Source organism: Rhododendron vialii, chromosome 8a (genome assembly GCF_030253575.1).
Source record: "Rhododendron vialii isolate Sample 1 chromosome 8a, ASM3025357v1".
NCBI lineage: Eukaryota > Viridiplantae > Streptophyta > Magnoliopsida > Ericales > Ericaceae > Rhododendron > Rhododendron vialii.
The window spans coordinates 33,802,383-33,824,145 of record NC_080564.1 but is presented as its reverse complement, the minus strand read 5'-3'; the positions used below and the strand labels follow the sequence as shown (position 1 = coordinate 33,824,145).

The following is a 21,763-nucleotide window of genomic DNA, read 5'->3' as shown; positions in this document are numbered from 1 at the left end:
CGTTGGATTTTTTTAAAAAATTTGACACTTAAATTACAGTTTACCCCCTTATGTATTTATGTACCATATTGTGGCCCAAATAAGAAATAAGGAAGGTTTTGAGAAATCACAATTTAATCCCTAGTGGTATCTAAGTTTATGTTTCAAACCCTATACACATGTGTTCATATTGTTTTACCTAGGCGTTATGTTGTTACAAAAGAAAAAAAAAACAAAATGATAATGTCATTATAATACAAAGTATTACTTGACCCTTATCTATTATATTAGTATTATAAGAAAGTATTCTAAAAAGATACTCTAACCATCCCAAAAAGAATGACAATTTTTGAAATCCGCGTCATTTTTCATCAGTTATATCTTTCAATCTATAATATTTTTCATAAGTTTGAAAACTTTGTATAATAAAATTAATCGAGAACTATCAAACAAGATCCATATTGCATATTTTTTGAGATTCATATTGAAAGATATAAGGAGTTGAAATTGACACGGATATCAAAAATTGACATCCAATTTGGGACGGAGGGAGTACTAAAACAAGTCTAGACTTACTAGTAATTGTATAAAATTATTTTTTTTTTATAAATAAAGATTTTCGTTAATAAAATTTACTTCTTGGCCATACAAGATTAAGGGCAACAGTCCACTCATAAAATGTTACGTGGATTTTATTTGATAATATCTTGTTATTATTGTTTCAATAAAATCTTGCCTTATTTATCTTGTTTCGAAATCATGATTATTATGCTAGATTGGACCCTAGAGACATAGGGTGGTATGCGAATAGAATTCACCTAGACGATGCTAAGTAATGGATGAATTGGAAAGTTTTATTTTTAGATTGTCTGCAGGCGTGATTTTGAGATGTGATGAGATTTGTGATGAGATTGAAACTGGCGGGAGTCCAATGATGAATTGATAGACTGGCGGGAGTCCAGTGATGATTGTGAAGTGATTTGTGAAGTGGTATATAAGATAGGCGAACCCTAGTTGTGATTCAGGCATGATAAGCTTTCCCCTTGTTGTAGTTATTGTAGTGCACACTCGGTATATAACTTAAGTGTATCTGCGACAGCAAAGGGAAGTGACCTCATGGGACCAAACATGACTAGCGATTGGGGGAGGAAAGATCTCGTGGAGCGATCTTAAATTTCACATTAGAATAATGAATAGTAATAAATTGGTGTTTGTAAATCCTTATTCTGCTTTTCGCATCTTTATTATCCTATTACTTGCTAGCTGTAAAGTAAGAGGGGTGGTTGGGTTGGATTATTCTCTGGGTGATTTATCACTCACGGATACGTTTGTATTCTGGCAAATCGTTTGCTTCGGTGATCAATTTGCCAGACGACGCAAGATTCTATGGAGAGGATTCAAAATGGTGCAGTTCGACACGGAAAGAATATCAGGAACGAAGATCAAGTATGCTTCGGATTTGTATCAAGCCTAGAGTCAGTTTTGAAGTTAATGTATTTTGAATCAGTAAATTTATCTTGTGACTGTAATAGCTAAACTTTATTTTGAAAAATTATATTTATTTAGCAAATTTTCTTAAAATTTTATTTTATATTGCTTCCGAAAAATCGGGGTGTTACAGAAAATCAACGGGATACAAATATCATCACCTAAAGATTTAACTACGGGTACAGGGCGTAGGGATTGCTCACCACTCAAAAGAATCCACGTAAGAGATATAGAAACGATGAACAAGAAGATAATTCTTCTCAGCCGCCAAAGATTGTATTTTACTTAAACTCACCCTCTTTAATATGATTGACGTGAATAACACTCACCGTGTTACTAGATAAGTGCAAAATTTGCTTTTGTCTATTGCCATCTTGAATATCATTGTTGGCTACAAATAAATTATCAATTTCGCCATCAACGGGACCCATAGCTTGACTAGCCACATAAACAAAATTCTTTATGTGCACACCATGCAAAATTAAGAACCCATCTTCAGTGTATTCGTCATAGATTGGAGGCAAATTTCAATCTATTTGTGGTTGTGAAACCGTAGAATCTTCATACGAAAAAAATTCCTTCTAACATTTGTTTTTTTTTTTACCTCCAAACGCCATTGAATGAAAACTCGATAGGATGGATAGCTGTGCTCTGACACCAAACTCTCAAACGGTTAAAAATAAAGAGAATATAATTAAGAAAGAATAATTTCAAATAGACAAATAACTCGTAAACAAGTATAAATGCACTATATGATGAAATGCAGACATAAAACTAATTCTATATGTGTATTTTTGAGATATATGCAAGTGTATATGTTTATATATTAGAACACTTTCATAATTATACTAATTTATACAAAATTATAAAAAAAAAAATTAATTTCGAGGTAGAAGAAGAAGTTGGAAGTCTTCTCATGTGCTAAAATATCTTATGGTCGTTCAAACAAAACCAGCTAGAACTTAAACGTCAAAAATGACGATCGGTGCCCAAGAATTTTCCACAGAAAGTGTCAAAATGGTGATTATCAATGTAACTATCGGTGAAGAAGACAGTTCAACGTACACGGCGGGGAGAGATGGTCGATCGTACGTACCTTGGGAATCGAGTTGAAGAAGAATTGCAGGTACGTACGTAAAAGGGAAACCTGGTAGCAATTGGGGAGAAGAATTGTGAAAGTTGTGCACGTGGTGGGGTATAACCGACCATCGTTAATGATCATGATATTCAAGGAAAAATACTAATCAAACGAATGCGAAAAAATAAATAAACGGAGAAACCAAATAATAAATCAAAACGAATTAATAGGAGATTGAGACCAAGGTATTTGTGATTTGGCTTACAACTGTTACTTATCCTATGGACAAACAAATAAGACACAATTCTCACTATGCTACAATGATGACAAACAAACAAAACTCTCACAAAGAGATACTCATCAACTTCAAAATAAATCTAAGTTCTCTCACCAAAATACTCAATTGAAATCTCTCACTAAAAAAATGATATAAGCTGGTTTTGGGATACTTTGCGTTACCCAAAAAAAAAAGAGTCCAAAACATAACATAATCGACCAAATCGAGTATTGACCATCCGAACAAATAGAATATTCAAAGAGTAGGATCGAAACCAGATAACAAGATTATATGGACCTTTTGGACGGAATCCTCAAACAGCTCCTAACAACTTCGAAATCGAGCCAAAATACTTCAGATACACACGAATATGAACATATGACTCAATGCTTGTTAGTATTTGTTTAAAAAATCAGGACACGGGATATAAAACTTTTTTACATAATAAGTGTAAGTTCTATGTGATTAGAACACACAAAAATATGGCTTCCTTCTTAGATAGTACATATGTACATGACAAGAAACAAAAGTCACTATATAAGTACCGAAAGACTAACATATCTTGCAATTTAACCCTCCATAATTTTTAATTAACCCTCCTAGCTAGCTTGTCTCCGTGCTGTAAATTGAGTAATATCCCGACTAAAATGAAATTTTCTTTTTTTTGAAAATTTAACACATAATTGGAAGTGAACGACTCAGGTACGAGACGTGTCTAACGTGTATGTGCTTCTAATTAGTCGCAACCCAATGTAGGCTCTATTGTCCTAAATTTTTTTCTAAAATTTTTCTGGTATTTTTTTTTTATTTTTAAAGTTTTTTTTTTGAGTTTTTCTTGTAATTTTGGAGGTTAATCATTCGTCTCAATACGAAGAATCATAAATGAATAAAATGTGAACTGATATTAATAAAAGTTTATATAAGACAACACTTCGGACAAAAATTTCAAGCTGTTTGATATTTTTTCATCTTCTAACATGCATGTGCTTCTAATTAGTCGCAACCCAATATAAGCTCTATTGTCCTAAATTTTTTTCTAAAATTTTTCTAGTATTTTTTTTTATTTTTTTAAAGTTTTTTTTTGAGTTTTTCTTGTAATTTTGGAGGTTAATCATTCGTCTCAATAAGAAGAATCATAAATGAATAAAATGTGAACTGATATTAATAAAAGTTTATATAAGACAACACTTCGGACAAAAATTTCAAGCTGTTTGATATTTTTTCATCTTTAATGATTTTTTTTTTATACTTTTTGTCATAATTTTGTATTTTATAGACTTATCTCGTTGAGATGAATAATTAATCCAAAAAAATATGACATGAATCAAACAAAAATTCAAAAAATATGAACAAAACAAAATAGACCAAAAAGTCACTGTATGTCCTAATGAAAATCCGAAATCAAATAATCCTCTGTCTAACCTCATCGAAGTGCACGCTAATAGAACCTCCGAACTTTTATACAGTTCTCACTCTTTCTCCCCTGCCTTTGATCGTTAGATCTTCTGCGTCTCTTGTGCACCGTTTTGGCCTTTGATTTCGATTTTTGTCCTCTGGCCGTCTGCCCTGCCGCTAGGTTTCATTGTTGGGTGATCCTGGGTGGCATTTTGTTTGGGAGGGCTTGTAGGAGGAGGTCATTTGGTCGCCGGTTGCTTTGTTGGTAGGTTACTGGTGTTTGCTTAACGGCGTGGGGGTCGCACTAGTAGGCTGATTGTAAAGTTACGAGAGAAGTGTTAGGGACAAAAAAAATTAGTAAAGAAAAAACCCTTAAAGTGTATATAAACCGTTCATGTACACTTTAAGAATCTTTTCTTTGTCTATTTTTTTTTGCATTTAGTATTTCTCAAAGTTAAATTATCGTAGGTTTACGAAGAAGACTTGGGACCAACATTAAATTTACAGCAATGGTGGTGTTTGGGAGACTACGATTCTTTCATGACCCTACAATAATTATTGACGACGAGGCCCCATCCTTTATTTGAGATATGACCTGTCAGTAATTGACCATACGGCCGTACCAATTACATCTGCTTTAATTTATGAGAAATTTTACCACCATCCCCAAAATCACACACCCAAATACACACCCTCTCATAAAATACAAGGGTCCCACACACACTGCACAAGTTGTAGAATTTTTGTTAATTTATAGCCGCACAACCCTTTGTACCTCTCACACACACACATATATATGGGCTGTGCACAGATTCCGTTTTCTCCCGCCTTGGGTCGCACAAAGATGATCGGAGCCGCTTATTTTGTTTAAAATATGTTGTTTAAGGTCTTTGTAAAAAATGAGCTTCGTTCAATATCGTTAGAGGAGTTAACAAAACAACCAAAATCACTTCAGAATTCCTAAGACTCCTTATTTAGTTTTAGAGCAGGATGTCAATTGGAAGGCCTTAGAGCCCGTTCCAGAACACCTTCTTAAAAAATAAGTACTTATTTCACATTTTCACACTAAAAAATAATGCAAATGAAAAATAATTTTTTAATTTTTTTTGCACTGTATTAAAGATCTCAATGAGATCTTTTAAACAAGATACATATTGCATATTTTTAGATTTCAATAAACTTATCATTTTTGAGCTTGAAATTGTCTTCTTAAAAAATAAGCTCTTATTTCGCGTTGCGGAACGGGGCCTTAGAGCCAAAATTTTATCACGACCATTTACGATGAAATGATTAGAAAAATAATATCTTTGCCCCAGTTTAAATGGATTGAAAATTGAAACACTTATTTATTTTACAAATTGAAACACTTATTTTTTTAACTATTTTTTTAATTTATGAGCAGTGTAAAAAAAATAAATGTTTCAATTTTCAATCCGTTTGAATTGGTGAAAAGATGTTATTTTTCTAATCATTTCATCATCAATGGTCGTAGTAAATTTTTGACTATAAGGTCTTCCAATGTGCACCCTGCTCTAAAACTAAATAAGGAGTCTTAAGGTGCTCGTTGAATGGCCTTAGAGAAAAAATTTTACTACGACCATTTAGGATGAAATGATCAGAAAAATAACATCTTTGTACTGGTTCAAACGAATTGAAAATTGAAACACTTATTTTTTTACACCGTTTATATATTAAAAAATAGTTAAAAAAATAAGTGTTTCAATTTTCAATCAATTTGAAAAGGTGCAAAGATGTTATTTTTCTGATCATTTCATCCTAAATGGTCTTAATAAATTTTTGGCTCCAAGGCCTTTCAATGGATACCCTAAGAGAGTTCTAAAACTAAATAATGAGTCTTAGGGTACTCATTCAAAGACCTTAGAGCAAAAAATTTATTATAACCATTTAGAATAAAATAATTTAAAAAATACGATTTTCGCCCCTGTTAAACTAAATTGGAAATTGAAGCACTTAACTTTTAAATTATAGTTTTTAATATAGAAATGGTGTATTTATAGAAATTAAATAAATAAGATAAAAGTAATTAAAGAAAGAAAAAAAATTAAAAAGTGCGGGGGGGGGGGGGGGGGGGGGGGGTGGGGTCCGGGAAAAAGCGGGGGGGGGCCGGGGTGTGTGTGTGCTGTGGTGTCACGGGAGAGGGGCGAAAAGCAATTTGCCGTTGTAAAGGGGGTAGTAAATAGGTGTTAGGTGAAGTAAGTAGCACCAGATTTTATCCCAAAACTGTGAACCGAACTGTATTAAGAAGAATGGAGCCGTATCAATCTCATCTATTAAAAATTCACATCTCTCGGAACCGAAGATGACCCAATTAAGCAGAACAATGAAGTTATTCATGCTTTATGGTTGTTTAACTCTTGTATTGCTGGTACATGGACAAGACCAATCAGGTCTCTCTCTCTCTCTCCATCCATGGAGCTCTACGTTGTGCAATGCAGGAAAATAAAAGCCCGTCAACATCTCTAGGGCGATGTTTATAATGTTCCTTTAGTATCGATCTGTTGGAATAAGGAATGAACAACAATTTTTTTCTAGAACTAAACCACTAATTTCACGTGTCATTCCAATTTTAGTGGAAATCGTTTTCGAGAAATTTAATTCACTCTTCTTCATCCTTTATGTTGGCTGATTTTTCAACTCCATTAATATTCTACATGGAACAATTTCAAACATTTTGCAGGCTTCAAAAGTATTGATTGTGGAATTTCTGAGGGTTCAGACTACAAGGATAAAGAAACAACCATATTTTATATTTCTGATGCGGGATACATAGATACCGGGACAAATCGCATGATCTCTTCAGATTATATATCTGCCGATTCTTACAGGCGGCTGTCGAGCTTGAGAAGTTTTCCCGACGGAATCAAGAATTGTTACACCTTTTATCTAGCGCAAGCTGGAGGTGACAAGTACTTGATCAGAGCATCTTTTAAGTACGGTAACTATGACTCCAATAATCAGCCACCAGAATTTGCACTCTACCTTGATGGGGATCATTGGCATACAATCAGGTTTAAATATTATCCATCAGATGATTATGTACGTGTCGAAATCATACACAATGTTCCTGCAACGACGGCTTATATCCATGTCTGCCTTGTGAATATTAGACTTGGAACACCCTTTATATCAGCACTTGAACTAAGGCAGTTGAATAATTTCATATACCAAACGAATTCTGGATCATTGAAACTCTTCAATCGGATCGACGTTGGCTCAACTACAAAAAAGACAGTCAGGTAAGCCATCTATCGATTCTTGAAAGAGTTAATTAAATATTAATCATCCTAATCAGTCACCCCACGTTTCGAACTTATGTTTTCATCATTTTAGAGCATGTCTGTGTGGACCCTTGAGGAATATATCGTATGTGTCTCACATGCATATATATATATATATATATATATATATATATATATATATATATATATATATAATTAGAGATTCTTCAGAAGAATCGAAGGTACAACAAACAAATATACTTCAATTAATGTCAAAAACTTGTACGCTAAACTTGTGTCGTCTACAACACCACGATAACTAACACTGCAAATGAGAAACGATTGTCTTGATAAAAAAAACAATTAAAGAAATCTCTTTAATTTGAACATTTAATTAGTTGTGTTGGATACCACATTCACACTCAAGACTTGGAATGTGAAACGATTGTATTCTTGAAATTATTTTTTCAAACTTTTTTTCACTGTTCAAAAAGACCTCAATGACTACTTTTGAACGATATAAAAAACTTTAAATTATTGGCAAAAATAATTTATTTTTTAAAGTCAAAGTTACATGGTCTCCTTTAGGGTACAATGGGATGGAGGGAGTATATATTTGGATTAGGCCTGTCAATGGGCCGGATCCGACAGATTCGGGTCCGATAAAACACGAATCCGATAGTGGTAATCCGGATTTGATCCGAAAACTTTTTTACTTCAAACATTTTAGCAGAAAAAATTTATAATAAAAATACAACTTCTTAAACTTTTTTTTTTTCAAAATAAAAAATTAACAGTTTTTAAAAAAAATTTCAAATTGGATTGATAACGGATTTAATCCGATCCGATCCGTATTTGGATTACCAGATTATCGGATCTACGTTATCGGATTCGGATCAAATCCGGTCCATTGTCAGACCTTTTTGGATGATTTTAGAGATTAGATACAACTCCATACTTTTAGAAGCTTTCAATCGACAAAGCTCAAAAGATTCCACAGGATGATTCCGGTAGAGGCACAGGGGTTTGTAGATGGGGATGACTCATGATGAGCTCCCTTTCATACTTCATCCCCCCATTCCTCTCAAAGACTTCATTTTGCGGGCTTCATGGGATCCCCGACGATGATCCAAATTTAAATCTTTCACATTGTACACCATGTGGAGACAAACATTTGTACGTGCAAAAAAAAAAAAAAAAATGGTATAAGTACATAAACACCTCCTTAACTATCACTTTTTATCATAAACACCTCCACACATTTAAAAGCGCCCATGGAGACCCCCTCAACTACTGAAAATTGAATTAATCGCTAACTCCGTTAACGGAATGAATGAAATGACAAATATACCCTTTTTACGTCTCATACTGACGTCTCTCTCCCTCTCCTGACCGAACACACCCTTTTCTCTGACGCAGCCAAATCCAAACCCCACAAAAAGTGCCCAAATCTTTTAAGAAACTATTCAATTTTCTCTAGATTCAACACCAAAAATAGCAACAAAGAAAATTGCTTTCCACCACCACCTTAACCCTCCCTCCGATGTATGACTTCAATGCCAACGCCATGAACATCCAATAGCAAAGAAACCAGATCGAAGGCGAGGAAGACGACGACGTTGCGAGCGGGGAAGCCATCTTTGAAAAGGTTAAGGTGGGTGATCTCGACGTTGCCGACGAAGACCTTAGAGGCGTTAGGAGTGGAGGAGGTGATAGTGAGGCAGCGGGCAAGGGCTAGGGTTTTGATCTTGGTGGCGAAGGGGAGGGTGCGGAGGTAGCAGAGGGAGAAGAGGCTTGGGACAGTGTATTCTCAGAGGAGGAGGGGGAGGGAGCAGGAAAGGCCGCAGGTGAGGAGGGAGGAGTCGGAGGGGGCAAAAAAGGTGACAGGGCCGCGCTAGATGGTGGAGTTGGAAAGGGAGGCTGCGGCGGCGGCGAAGTTTTTGAAGCCGAGGGAGGAGAGGACGAGGCCGAAGAGGAAGAAAGGGTGAGTTTGGTCTTGGTAGTATGATGGTGATGGAGGGAGGGTTGAGACGGTGGTTGAGAGGAGAAGGAAGGCGAGAGAGAGAGAGAGAGAGAGAGAGAGAGAGAGAGTTGTAAAAAGGCATTTTTGTACAGAAAAGGCCAATGTGACCTTCCAACAAACGGTTTTGAGACGGAAGGGTGTCACTTGGATAACGGGAGAAGTTGAAGAGGTCTCCATGGATGCTTTTAAATGTGAGGAAGTGTTTGAGAAAAAATGATAGTTGAGGGGATGTTTATGTACTTTCACCAAAAAAAAATTCATTGAACATATATTATACATACACTAAATAACAATGTTTTGATTAAGAAGATAATAGAATGTTTTAGTATATAAAACTGACCGCCCCATAGTCTTTGACAAAAAATTACAATTATGAATATTCAGTGCAGTGTTTATGTCCAAAGAAGTTAGTATTTTTTTTCCCCGCTCATTTGCTCTTGAGCTGGCGGAATTGAGGGAATGAAGTATGGAGGAGAGTCGTCTCTTTAACAAGGGATTTTAATTTGTCTCTTAATTTTCTGCAGGTACACTGATGATGTCTATGATCGGATTTGGTTACCAGATACCGTTGATCAGGAGTTTGCATCATCTGCATGGGAAGTGTTCAATGCATCTCATGATAAAAGCGATGCCTTGAGCTCCAACGACTACAAACCTCCGTACCCGGTCATGGCCACCGCCGTCAGACCCGTCAACGGACGTAATTCGTTGAACTTTTCGGTTGACATAGATTATCCGACACAACAGCTCTACGTGTACATGCATTTTGCTGAGATTGAAACAATTGCAGCTGACCAAAAAAGAGAATTCGACATCTATATCAACGATGATCCTTGGATCCTGAATGTTACTACTGACTTTTTGCAACCAACCACCAACTTTAGCACGTATGTTCTGGACGCAGATTTGCGGCAGATGAATTTCTCTATCCGTGCTACCGAGGAGTCCACTCTTCCCCCGATTCTCAATGCCTTCGAGCTTTACGAGGTCCTTGAGTTAACATCTCCGACTCCAACTAACCAAAGTGAAGGTGAGTGAGGTCCATATCTAATTACAATAATTTTATAACCACAAACAAACACTCACAAAGGGAATGGCCCCCACACACACTCACCTGCAGTGTATTTGGGGTTTAGATTTTAGGCGTCGTTAGGGATGGTATCAGATCTAATAATAGACACCATCTCCAATAATAGACCACCCACGAAAAAAGTGGGATAGACCAAGTTCTCGACCCCGGTTGACTTGAAATTAGAGGTACATCCACGCGAGCGTCATCACTTCTTCCCTAGCAAGTGAAACGATAATGGGGTTATAAGAGTTCTACCTTAGTAAGCAACTAGAGGTATACAAACTGTGGAAACTTTATATCCATCTCAAAATCAATTTGCAATGAGTGGAGAGGTCCCAGATGTTATTAAGTGATTATCCATTCCACTTCTAAGCAATGTGGGATTCTATTTCCTTAACATCTCCCCTCACGTGCAGCCGCGTTTGAGGTCTATCACGTGTGGTCACTTTTGGGTCCTATCATCGTGCAGCCTTTTCACTGGTCTGTCATCGCGGGGTGTGAATTGTTAATTTTATAAAATGTGGGGCGGAACGGGCCCCGCTCTGATACCATATGGAAACTTTATATCCATCTCAAAACCAATTGATAATGAGTGGAGAGGTCCCAAATGTTATTAAGTGATCACCCATTCCACTCCCAAGCAATATGAGATCCTATTTTCTTAACATCAACCCTCACGTGCAGCCACATTTGAGGTCTGTCATGTGTGGCCACTTTTGGGTCCTATCATCGTGCAGCTTTTTTTCTGGTCTGTCATCGTGGGGTGTGGATTGTTAATTTTTAAAATGTGGGGTGAAACGGGCCCCACTTTGATACCATGTGGAAACTTTATATCCATCTCAAAACCAATTGATAATGAGTGGAGAGGTCCCAGATGTTATTAAGTGATCACCCATTCCACTCCCAAGCAATATGAGATCCTATTTTCTTAACATCAACCCTCACGTGCAGCCACATTTGAGGTCTGTCACGTGTGGCCACTTTTGGGTCCTATCATCGTGCAGCTTTTTTTCTGGTCTGTCATCGTGGGGTGTGGATTGTTAATTTTTAAAATGTGGGGTGAAACGGGCCCCGTTTTGATACCATGTGAAAATTTTATGTCCATCTCAAAACCAATTGGCAATGAGTGGAGAGGTCCCAGATGTTATAAAAGTGATCATCCATTCCTTATTAAGTGATCATCCATTCCACTCCCAAGCAATGTTGGATTCTATTTCCTTAACATCCCTCCTCACGTGCGGCCGCGTTTGAAATCTGTCACGTGTGGCCACTTTTGGGTCCTATCATCGTGCAGCCTTTTCTATACAAACATCACCTAAGTTGAATTTCAACCATACGAACAAAGGTTGCATGTTTAAGTCTCACCAAGTGGACTTCCCAAATCGGTAGATCTCGAGGGAAACTTACAGATCTGCTCCGATAAACACGTTAAGCTCATCAAAGTGAAGAACGTACTAAAATTCCATTAAAATTGGAGTAGAGACGAATACTTGAACTTGGACAAAAACCCTTGTCCCTTTATTGGAAACTCTCGAAGTCTCTCCGTTCTCTGTATATTACATTAAACAAATTGGAGTAGACACGAAAACCCGATCTTGGCTTGGGCAAAAACCCTTGCCCCTTTTTCGAAAACTCTCAAGCAGCAGCGGGAGGAAAGAAGTGTCTTTGTCATTTGTGATAAATCACGAGTTCACCCCTTTTGCTACTGTCTAATAACAAGATAACCCCACAACTTTCTTGATCCAATAAAATAGGTCCACACGGAACCCACCAACAAAGGAGGAACCGACCCAACAGTTTCCTTCATACCTCATCTTACTTTGTTCCTCCAAATTTTACTTGGTAAGCCAGGTCGCGGGCCCATATCAATAATCGAAACACTTATAGCCCTTCCACTGAAGAACATTTATGCAAGAAATTTGCTTGATCGAAGAAGGATAGGCACATGAACTACTCGTATTTTGCTTTATAATATTGCAGAAAGCAAACACGAGTTATTCATGTGTTTATGGATGACCAAACAATATCATCATTTTCAGATATGTTCTTTCTTTGTGAGGTGCGCATGGAGAGCAATTTGAATCATCCATGTAGGTCCTTGATGAGCTCAAAAAGTGAAGTTTGGAGGAGCAAGGAAAGATGAGGTATGGAGAGGAGCGTAACGCTTTTGATGAGAGCTTAGGGACATGTGGTCCCACAAAGTGGAGTTTGGAGGGAGCAAAGGAAAGGGACCAAGCTCTAGTCCAATTTTACTCCCTCCAGTTTGGTTAGTTTGAGTCATTGTGAGCCCACTCCGGTTATTCTACAAAAGGTTCATATGATAGGTCCCGTAGAGTAGTACATCCTGTAAAAAGTTACCTCAATCAAATATCAATAGCTATGTCAACAGTTTACTTTTGAATATTGTGTAAATTAAACACCAATATTCACGTGTGTATTGATGGCTGATCAAGATGATCATTTGTTTCCAAATATGTTCTTCTTTGAGGGTTGTATAAGTTGAAGTGTTCGAATGATCAATGTGGGCTCTTGATGGGTGAAGTTTGGAGGAGCAAGGGAAGAAGATACCTTGGGAGCTTAACCTTTTGCTGAGAGCTTAGGACATGTGGGCACATAAAGTAGAATTTAGAAGAGTAAGGAAAAACGGGGTACGGAAGGGAGCCCAATCTTTTTTATGAGAGATTCGGGACATGTGAGATTTCTATGATGATCTTTGCCCGGCAGAATTGGAACCTCGTAAATCCTTGTGTTTTTGTGTCTTTGTTTTTGTTTCTCTATTGTTGTTGTCGTCATAAAGATTACTATTTGAACTAGTTCTTGCCATATTTGTTTCAAGACGGTTAAGGATGACTTCCCTTTACTTCTGGCTATGGTAGTTGAGGCCATCAGGAATATCAAATCGGCATACGGGGTGGAGAGGAACTGGCAAGGAGATCCATGTGTCCCAATGAATTACTCATGGGATAACCTTCAATGCAACTATGATAGAAATTCTACTAGAATCATTTCACTGTGAGTTTCTGCATTGGAAAAAATGTTGACTATTTTACTGGCTATTTTTCTTTTGATTCTTGCCAACTTATAAACTAGGAACCTCTCGTCGAGCTCATTATCTGGCAACATGAATTTTTCCTTCTCCGGTCTCACATCCTTGGAGTCCTTGTAAGTATAACTACGTGGTTGAGAAAAATTACCGTACGGAACTTGCTGCTTTGCTAAATGCGGTTTTCTTTCTTCAGAGTTTATTTTGTATCCCTGGCCTTAAGTAACTGATGATTGTTTATTAATGCTACAGAGATTTGTCAAACAACAATTTAATTGGACCAGTGCCCGATTTTCTTAGCGAACTTCCTTCCTTGAAGACTTTGTGAGTCTATGGAATAATTTTCTTTTCTTTCAATACCAATGCAAATTTATTGGTTTCTGACAAGGTACAAACTATTTGGAATCGACGTGCCTTTTGCAGAAACTTGTCACGGAATAATTTTACAGGTTCAATTCCACCAGCCCTTGTTGAAAAATCAAAAATTGGATCCCTTACACTGAGGTCAGTTCAGTTTTTTAGTTTTTAAAATGGATCCAAATGAAAACCATATTTCAAAAAGTATGGTGATTGGTGGCTAACACATTCATCTAAACACGTAAGTTACTAGAGATGGTGTAAAGTCAATTATGCATGCATATAAAATCTAGAAATGCAGAAGAAATAGATTTATCCATTGATGAGCTGCAATGAAACAAAATTTTTAGTAATCTTCCACTTCCCTTGCATTCCTTTTCTTATCTGATGTTATGTCCTAGATTATTGGGAATAAGTTAAATATAACGAAGCCATCTGATATTATTCTGAATGTCTCCAACTAGTACGGAAGGGAATCCACATCTTTGCCAGGTGGACTCATGTGCTAAGAAGAAAAATTTTGTTGTACCCACGATTGCATCTATTGCTTCGTGTCTAGTCATCGTGGCTGTGATTCTTGCCATCTGGTGGAGTTTGAAAAGAAGGAAACAACAAGAACAAGGTACTTATCTGTGGATGATTTGACTTAAATGGCAAATTCCATTGAAATTATTTTGGGTAATACTTTTAATTGCAATAGCTATCTTGTGGAGCTTGAAAAGGAGAAGACGCACAGGTTGTGTATTTCTTCATTGCCTGTATTACCTCATGCAGTTATTTGGGTTACATTCTAGAAATTATTTCCTTAAGTATGTAAATACTTAAAGCTGTAGTAATTGTATCTTTGCCATTTGATTGGTTCTGCAAAATTTTTTAGAGGGAAGAACATTAAAGCCAAAAAACCAAAGATTCACGTACTCTGAAGTTGTGACTATCACAAATAACTTCGAAAGGGTCATCGGGAAAGGAGGATTTGGAACAGTCTATCTTGGACACTTAGAAGACGGCACTGAAGTTGCTGTGAAGATGTTGTCTCGACCGTTAAGCCAAGGATCTGAACAATTCTGGACTGAGGCAAAACTTCTCGTCACCATAAGTTTAGTATACTCTTTCCCGCATTATGAAAATAATCCTAATTGTCTCCCGCTGTTATTCTTTTTCGGATTACAGGCTGAGCTCTTAACGACCATTCATCATAGGAACGTGGCTTCTCTGATTGGGTATTGCGACCAAGGCACAAATACAGCACTTCTATACGAGTATATGTCTAATGGGAACTTGAAAGAATGTTTACTAGGTAATTAACAATCATGCCTTCTTTCCCGTATTTTGAGTTTGAATTATACCCACGCGGTAGAATCAAAGTCCCAAATAAAGGGAAAACAATTAAGAAAGGGACCGAAACAACTTACTAAATGAATTTAATTGCACAGTTCATGAGCCAAAAGGGCCAAAGGCCAAAACCATAGCAGTTTCCATCTCTTTCTCTGCGCTTATTGCCATCTTCACGTAAGCAATATCCATACTATCAAGCTAAATAGATTTCAGGCATGTGAAATTGTTTCCCAAGTATGAGGTGAATTTGTGTGACAAGGAGGGACGACGAATGTTGACAAAACAAATTCATCTTAATTTTTGTGACGAAGAAAGAAAATTGAAGATCAGTAACTTGTAACTGCAGACCAAAATAGGGCTGTTCTAACGTGGAAGCAGAGACTTCAGATAGCAATAGATGCAGCGCAAGGTTAGTAACCAGCTGGACAGGAAGATAATTTCAGTTTGGTGAGCATTTTGACTGAGTAACAATTTTTTTTGGGGACAAAATTTGCAGCATTGGAGTATCTACATAATGGTTGCAAGCCACCCATAATCCACAGAGACATCAAGACTACCAACATCTTATTGACTGAAAATTTGCAAGCAAAAGTTGCAGATTTTGGATTGTCCAGAATCTTTCCCGTTGAAGATGGAAGTCATGTATCAACTGGAGTAGTCGGAACATTTGGATATCTTGATCCGGAGTAAGTCTCCATTACTGATTTTTCCAAAGAGCTTCAAATGGTGCCATTTTGCCTTATGTTTCCCCCATGTGGATGGTATAATGAAGAAAATGTTGTCTGCTTTCAAGTGGGGATTTTGACTTGGGGCCTGAAGGGTAGTGGTCATTTGAAATCAAACAATGTTTTCCTAATCAAATCCTCAAGAAGGAGAAAACTCAAAATATGTTATATATATGTATTGGGCTTGAATTCCTGAAGATGAGCTTATGGATCTGCGATTCTGCATCCATTATTCTGATTGTTTTCATAGGGATTACCTGTAATATTCATCGATTTGGATTTTGCAAACATGCATATCTACCTGGGAAGACTCACTATGCCATCATGTTTACAACACAAAAATCTCCTCATGTGGCATAGTTACTCTATAGTAATGTATAACTTTATATTTATTACGTCAGGGTTAGTAACTCCTTTTGGAATATTGATATCAGTACTAATTTCCTGTAGTTGAAGGTTTCATGTTGAATTATAGGGCTTCCTACTCCAATACGTACCTTGTTTTATGGAATTTGGTTTAGTTCTTAATATTGTAATTACCTTTCCTGTGAACTCGTACTTTTTATTAGTATTCTCTGTGATATTGGTGGAGAATCAACCTTTTCTCCTGTGTTGTGGCGGTCTTGCTACGCAGATCCCTGAAACTTCCTTCTGCATATGGCAATTTTCTTTGTAGGTTATTCACACTGCATTTGTAGCATACAAGTTACGGCAGGTTTTATAACCACATTTCTTGCCTTTCAGTTTGTGGCGAAACTTCTTTAATGCAAATAAAGACGAAACTTCTATTGGAATGTTTTCCTGCAGGTACTATATTACCAGCAGGTTAACTGAGAAAAGCGATGTTTACAGTTTTGGTGTCGTTCTATTGGAACTGATCACAGGCCAACCTGCAGTCATAAAAAGCGAAGAGAATCCTGACCACATAGTCCAATGGGTTATGCCGATGCTTGAAAGAGGGGAAATTAACAGCATTGCAGATCCAAGGTTACAAGGGGATTTTGACAGTAACTCTGTCTGGAAAGCATTGGAGACTGCTATAGCATGTGTACCATCAAGGGCCATTCAAAGGCTATCCATGAGTCAAGTATTAGGGGAACTGAATGCGTGTTTGGAAATTTATCTAGCCAGTGGAGGAACTTTGGAAATTTCAGAGAGATCATGCAGTGGAATTGATTATTCGCGCGATGCGCTGGATCTTGAATCTTCCATGAGCACTCCACAAGCAAGGTAGATGGTACACAAGCTAAATAACTAAAAGAAGATCCCTTGGTTTCACAAACAAAGAAGTCAACTCCAACTTATTGAGACTTAAGGCTCGGTTTGGTTTGGTTTGGTTTGGTTTTGTTTGTGTTTTTCTCTTCTTTTTACCGTTAAACTTTTGTGACTTGTTTGCAATAGTGCCTTGATCGTTGAGGTCACGAGGATAAAGTTGTGGCGATTAATGTTTGAACTTTTTTCTGATTAGAGCAAAATTGCTGGAGAATTGAATGCTGGTCCTCCAAACAATTTGTAATTGTCTTAATAGTTGATATTTCTGTTATTACTGCATCAGTCAACGGATTCCTCTCCATTTTTTTTCTGCAAGTGGACAAAATAGAGTTTAGAATCCTGACATTTACTTAATAAATAAAGTTTCAGGAAAATGATGACATGCATTTCGGCCTTATTGAAACTTCCTGACATGAAAATATAGTATAACATAGTATAGTATAATGTGTGTAGCGGGGGGGGGGGGGGGGGGGGGGGGGGTACTAATCCTAGTTGCTTTAGTTCTCTGTAATTTTAAAGCTTTTAGTTGAAGAATGCCATCAGGGCCGGCCAGGGGTAAGCCCCGCAAGCCGGCCGGCTTGGGCAACCCCCGGCAAGAGGCAACAAAAAAAAAAAAAAAAAATAGAAATCCAGCAAAAAATATATTTAGGGGCATCATCCAAAAAATTTTGTACAAATTTTAAAAAAAAAGTAAATATGTATAGTTTCCACCTACTTTAAAAAATTATGATACTTGAGAAAATTAGGAGGGTAAAAGAGAGGTTTTTACATACCTGGGGTAAATAACAAATAAAAAAAAATTAAGAGGGCAAATTATTGAGAGAGAAAATTAGGAGGGCTATCAGATAAGAAGAAAAAAAGAAAAGGGATGCTATAGCCAAAACGAGAAGGGACGGATGTTGTAATTCAAGCTAAATGGACAATATAATCTTGTTTTTGTCCTTTTTTTTTGTTGCTTGTATGTCTTTTTTTTATACTTAACATTAGTGGGCAACGAGCCCTGTTATTCGCAATAAAGATTTGCAGATAACCACATAAGGAAAAACTCGTTTGGGCCCTTTCCAATTCCCACAAAAATCTAGAAAAATATCCATAAATTTTTTTAATATTATTTTATGGGGCCCTGTAAAAAATCAGCTCCAACGAACATCAGTAAGTGTTACTTTTGAATTCATATGGGCGAATTGAGCAGTTTCGCCCCAACGAATCCAAAAGTGTAATACTTATCGATCGATATCCCTTAGAGCCGATTTTTTACAGGGCCCCATAAAATAATATTCAAAAATTTTTGGATATTTTTTTAGATTTTTGTGAGACCCAGAATGAGCCCAAACGCATTTTTCCTTGCATAGTTCCCTGCAAATCTTCCTTGCGATTAGAATTTTAGAGTGGACAACCAAGCAGAAGGTCGGGCTTGGGCAACCCAAATGTCGGGGCCGGCACTGAATGCCATAGAAGCAATACATGTATTTTAATGTGAGGAACAACATTTACTGACTTTCTAAAATGTCTATTTTTGAAAACTCAATAAAATTACGGAGTATTGCAAAATAACGTGGCGCGGCGGTGTGGCTTGAGCGTCCTATTCTTCCAAAAATAAGTCTCTGCCGCCGCCGTCCTCAACGGCTTCGACTTGCACCGCGTCAACACAACGGCTCGTTCACTAGCTTCTGCTCTATCAATGCCGCCATTGACATCGGAACCAAGTTTCTTTGTTCTCAAATTGCTTCAGAAACTGACAACAAATCACATCATTTTCCAATTGGATTTTTTGTTTTTGTTTTGGGGATTTTGCCTTGGCTGGGTATTTCATGGGGGATGGGTGGAATGGAATGATCAATACACCCTTGTAAACTAGTTATGTATACCGCACTTGGCTATTTTCCTTCAAAAGACACAAAGGTACGGAGGGGTCACATTGAAACTCAATTGAAATTGCAAGGATAATATTTTCCAAATTGAAAACAGAATGACTGAAGTGAAATTCACTTAAAAATCGAAGGGATATAAAAGAAAATTTTCCTTGTATGTATTTTGTTTAACGATTTTTTTTTGATAGGCAATACAAGTTTTATTATGAAAACTTGACAAATGGTATATCAAGTTGGGGGTAGGGGAGGGGAATCCAACCAAGGTTGGATAAAAAAAAATCACAAAAAAAAGAACAGTGGACCGAGGTCCAAACACCTTAGGAGCAAAAGCCCGAACACCTAAAGGTCTCAAAATGCCCACAACTGAAATAATATGTCCAGCCTAAGAACCAAAACCAAATTCTAATCCAAGCAACCCTAATCACCGCCTCCAAAAAAAATAGAGCAGCCACCATCACACCACCACCGACAACAACACACGCACACACACACACACATACAGAGCTAGCTCAACAAAATATCAGAACACCCCACACACCACCTCCTACACCCCAAACCCATTAGAAAGCAGAACAGGACCTCTACCGAAACCAGGACTCGTTACTTTGGTGCTTATTCCTTTGAGAGGAGCGAAAGAATTGTCTCTCCGTAGAAGTTCCAGATCCTTAGCTTCCTGTTCAATCATCTTTGTTTAAAGATTAATGAAATCAGAATTGAGTGAATGATTTTTTCTCTCTATACCCAGTAGCAAATGCTAGGTTCCAAATCGATAACGGATTTTGGACTGGATGAGCTTATAACTTCGGACCTGTATTTTGCATGTTTGGCTGATTGCCGATAAAGTCATGTTCGACCGCTCATATGATTTTACTTTGGAATCTGTAAAACTATGTGATGAAACGGTCTTTTGTACTTAATCGAGACCTCTCGCAACTGACAGTGGGATTGGCCCCAGAATTAGTTGAGGTGCGTGAAAACTGACTCAGACATCCATTAAACATTGCGACTGGATTAGGGTTGGACTATTTGCGTGCTCATTAGGTACCCATATGCATATGAGACACTATCTAATACTGTAGTGTTGCCCTTCGGAAAAAACGTTCCTCCACCCATTATTATCTCATTATTTATTACTTTATTTTATTGAGGGAAAAAAATGTTCCCCCACCCATTATTATCTCATTATTTATTTCTTTATTTTTAATGAGGGAAAAAGATGTGTCCGGTTGACCAGCATAGTTGACCCTCTTAAGCGTCCACATTCACATTGTTAATCCTACATTAGAGGTGCACAGGAGCGTAATCACTACAAAATCGTCTACTATATACGATAATAGGATTACAAGAGTTCTTCCCTAGCAAGCAACTAGAGGTATACAAACATGTATAAAAACTAATTGAGCATCTCTCTAATCATGTATGTGGGACCCCGAGATGAGTCCCACACAACGCATTGTTGGCAATCGTTGGTGGCTGCATCAATGGTCGCCGGTCAGGTAGTACAAGCCAAAAGGGGTTGGCGTTGGATGGCGTCTTGGTGTGTTTGGTCTGGCGAAAATGGAGACGATAGTGTTTGACCAGCGTTGATGGCGTGGCGGTGGGCATCGGCATGGGGGTTGTGGTGGTGGTGGTGGTGGTAGGACGCGCAGAGAGAGGTTAGCATGAGAAGGGGAGGGTTTTATTTTTTCCAGTGCGTTATTATTATTATTATTTTTAATGGTGTTGTAGCTGACATGGGTCGCACCAGTCACGTTATCATCATGGGTTGGGTCGGGGTTGGATTCGGGCGACGTAAACTTATAGGAACGATAGTGGTGTCATGGGGTGGGGATGGGATGTGGTTCGAGGCGTTCAAAGGGTTTTTGGATTGCGTTGAAGCCAAATATGGCAGGCAGCACATCAAAGGGGAAAATAATCGACGATTCAGCACCACTGTGTTACACTGTTTTGGAGTCTCTGTTTCAGAGTCTCGATCGTTATTTTCTGTTCGAAAGTGTATTTAGAGGATGTTACTACTCACGTCATCCATTTTAATCCAAAATTCTCGAAGCTCTATTCTGAAAGCATTTCTCAACGTTTGTAAATATGTGTCTTGAGAATATATAACTTAATGCCAATTACGCAAAAACTTTTATATGAACGTGCAATCGTACATTGAGTCCCATGTTTTTAAACTAGTAACGTGCATTGACTCTATGTCCGTATTCGTGTCTGTATCCATATCTTGTCAAATTCCTGAGATATTAGGTAGCTAAGCTAACCTCTACCAATTAAGCCCCATCTCACCCCTTTATGTAGGCCTGTCAATGGACCGGATCCGGATCCGAATCCGAATCCGATAACGTCGATCCGATAATCCCAATCCGGTAATTCAATACGGATTCGGATCAGATCGGATTAAATCTGTTAATCAATCCGAATCCGAACTTTATTTTTTTAAATTTTTTTTTAAAAATAGTAAATTTTTTATTTTGCAAAAAAAAAATGTTTAAGAAGTTGTATTTTTATTTTTATTTTTATTTTTTAATTTTTTAAATATTTTTTTGGAAAATATTTTTTTTTGAAAAAAAGAATTGTATTTTTTTTTGCCAAAATTTTTGAAGTAAAAA

The 21,763-nt window shown here is 37.3% G+C and overlaps 1 protein-coding gene across 1 annotated transcript; it reads left to right on the top strand.

Moving 5' to 3' along the window:
- Positions 1–6,483: 6,483 nt before the first annotated feature.
- LOC131299228 (putative leucine-rich repeat receptor-like serine/threonine-protein kinase At2g19230) lies at positions 6,484–17,559 on the top strand. The gene is made up of 13 exons (XM_058324859.1): positions 6,484–6,625; positions 6,916–7,474; positions 10,004–10,509; positions 13,428–13,563; positions 13,642–13,713; positions 13,847–13,918; positions 14,018–14,098; positions 14,416–14,568; positions 14,830–15,025; positions 15,122–15,248; positions 15,633–15,695; positions 15,783–15,972; positions 16,819–17,559. The coding sequence occupies exons 1-13, from the start codon at positions 6,538–6,540 to the stop codon at positions 17,243–17,245; spliced, it is 2,670 nt and encodes an 889-aa protein (XP_058180842.1). The 5' UTR covers positions 6,484–6,537; the 3' UTR covers positions 17,246–17,559.
- Positions 17,560–21,763: the final 4,204 nt, after the last annotated feature.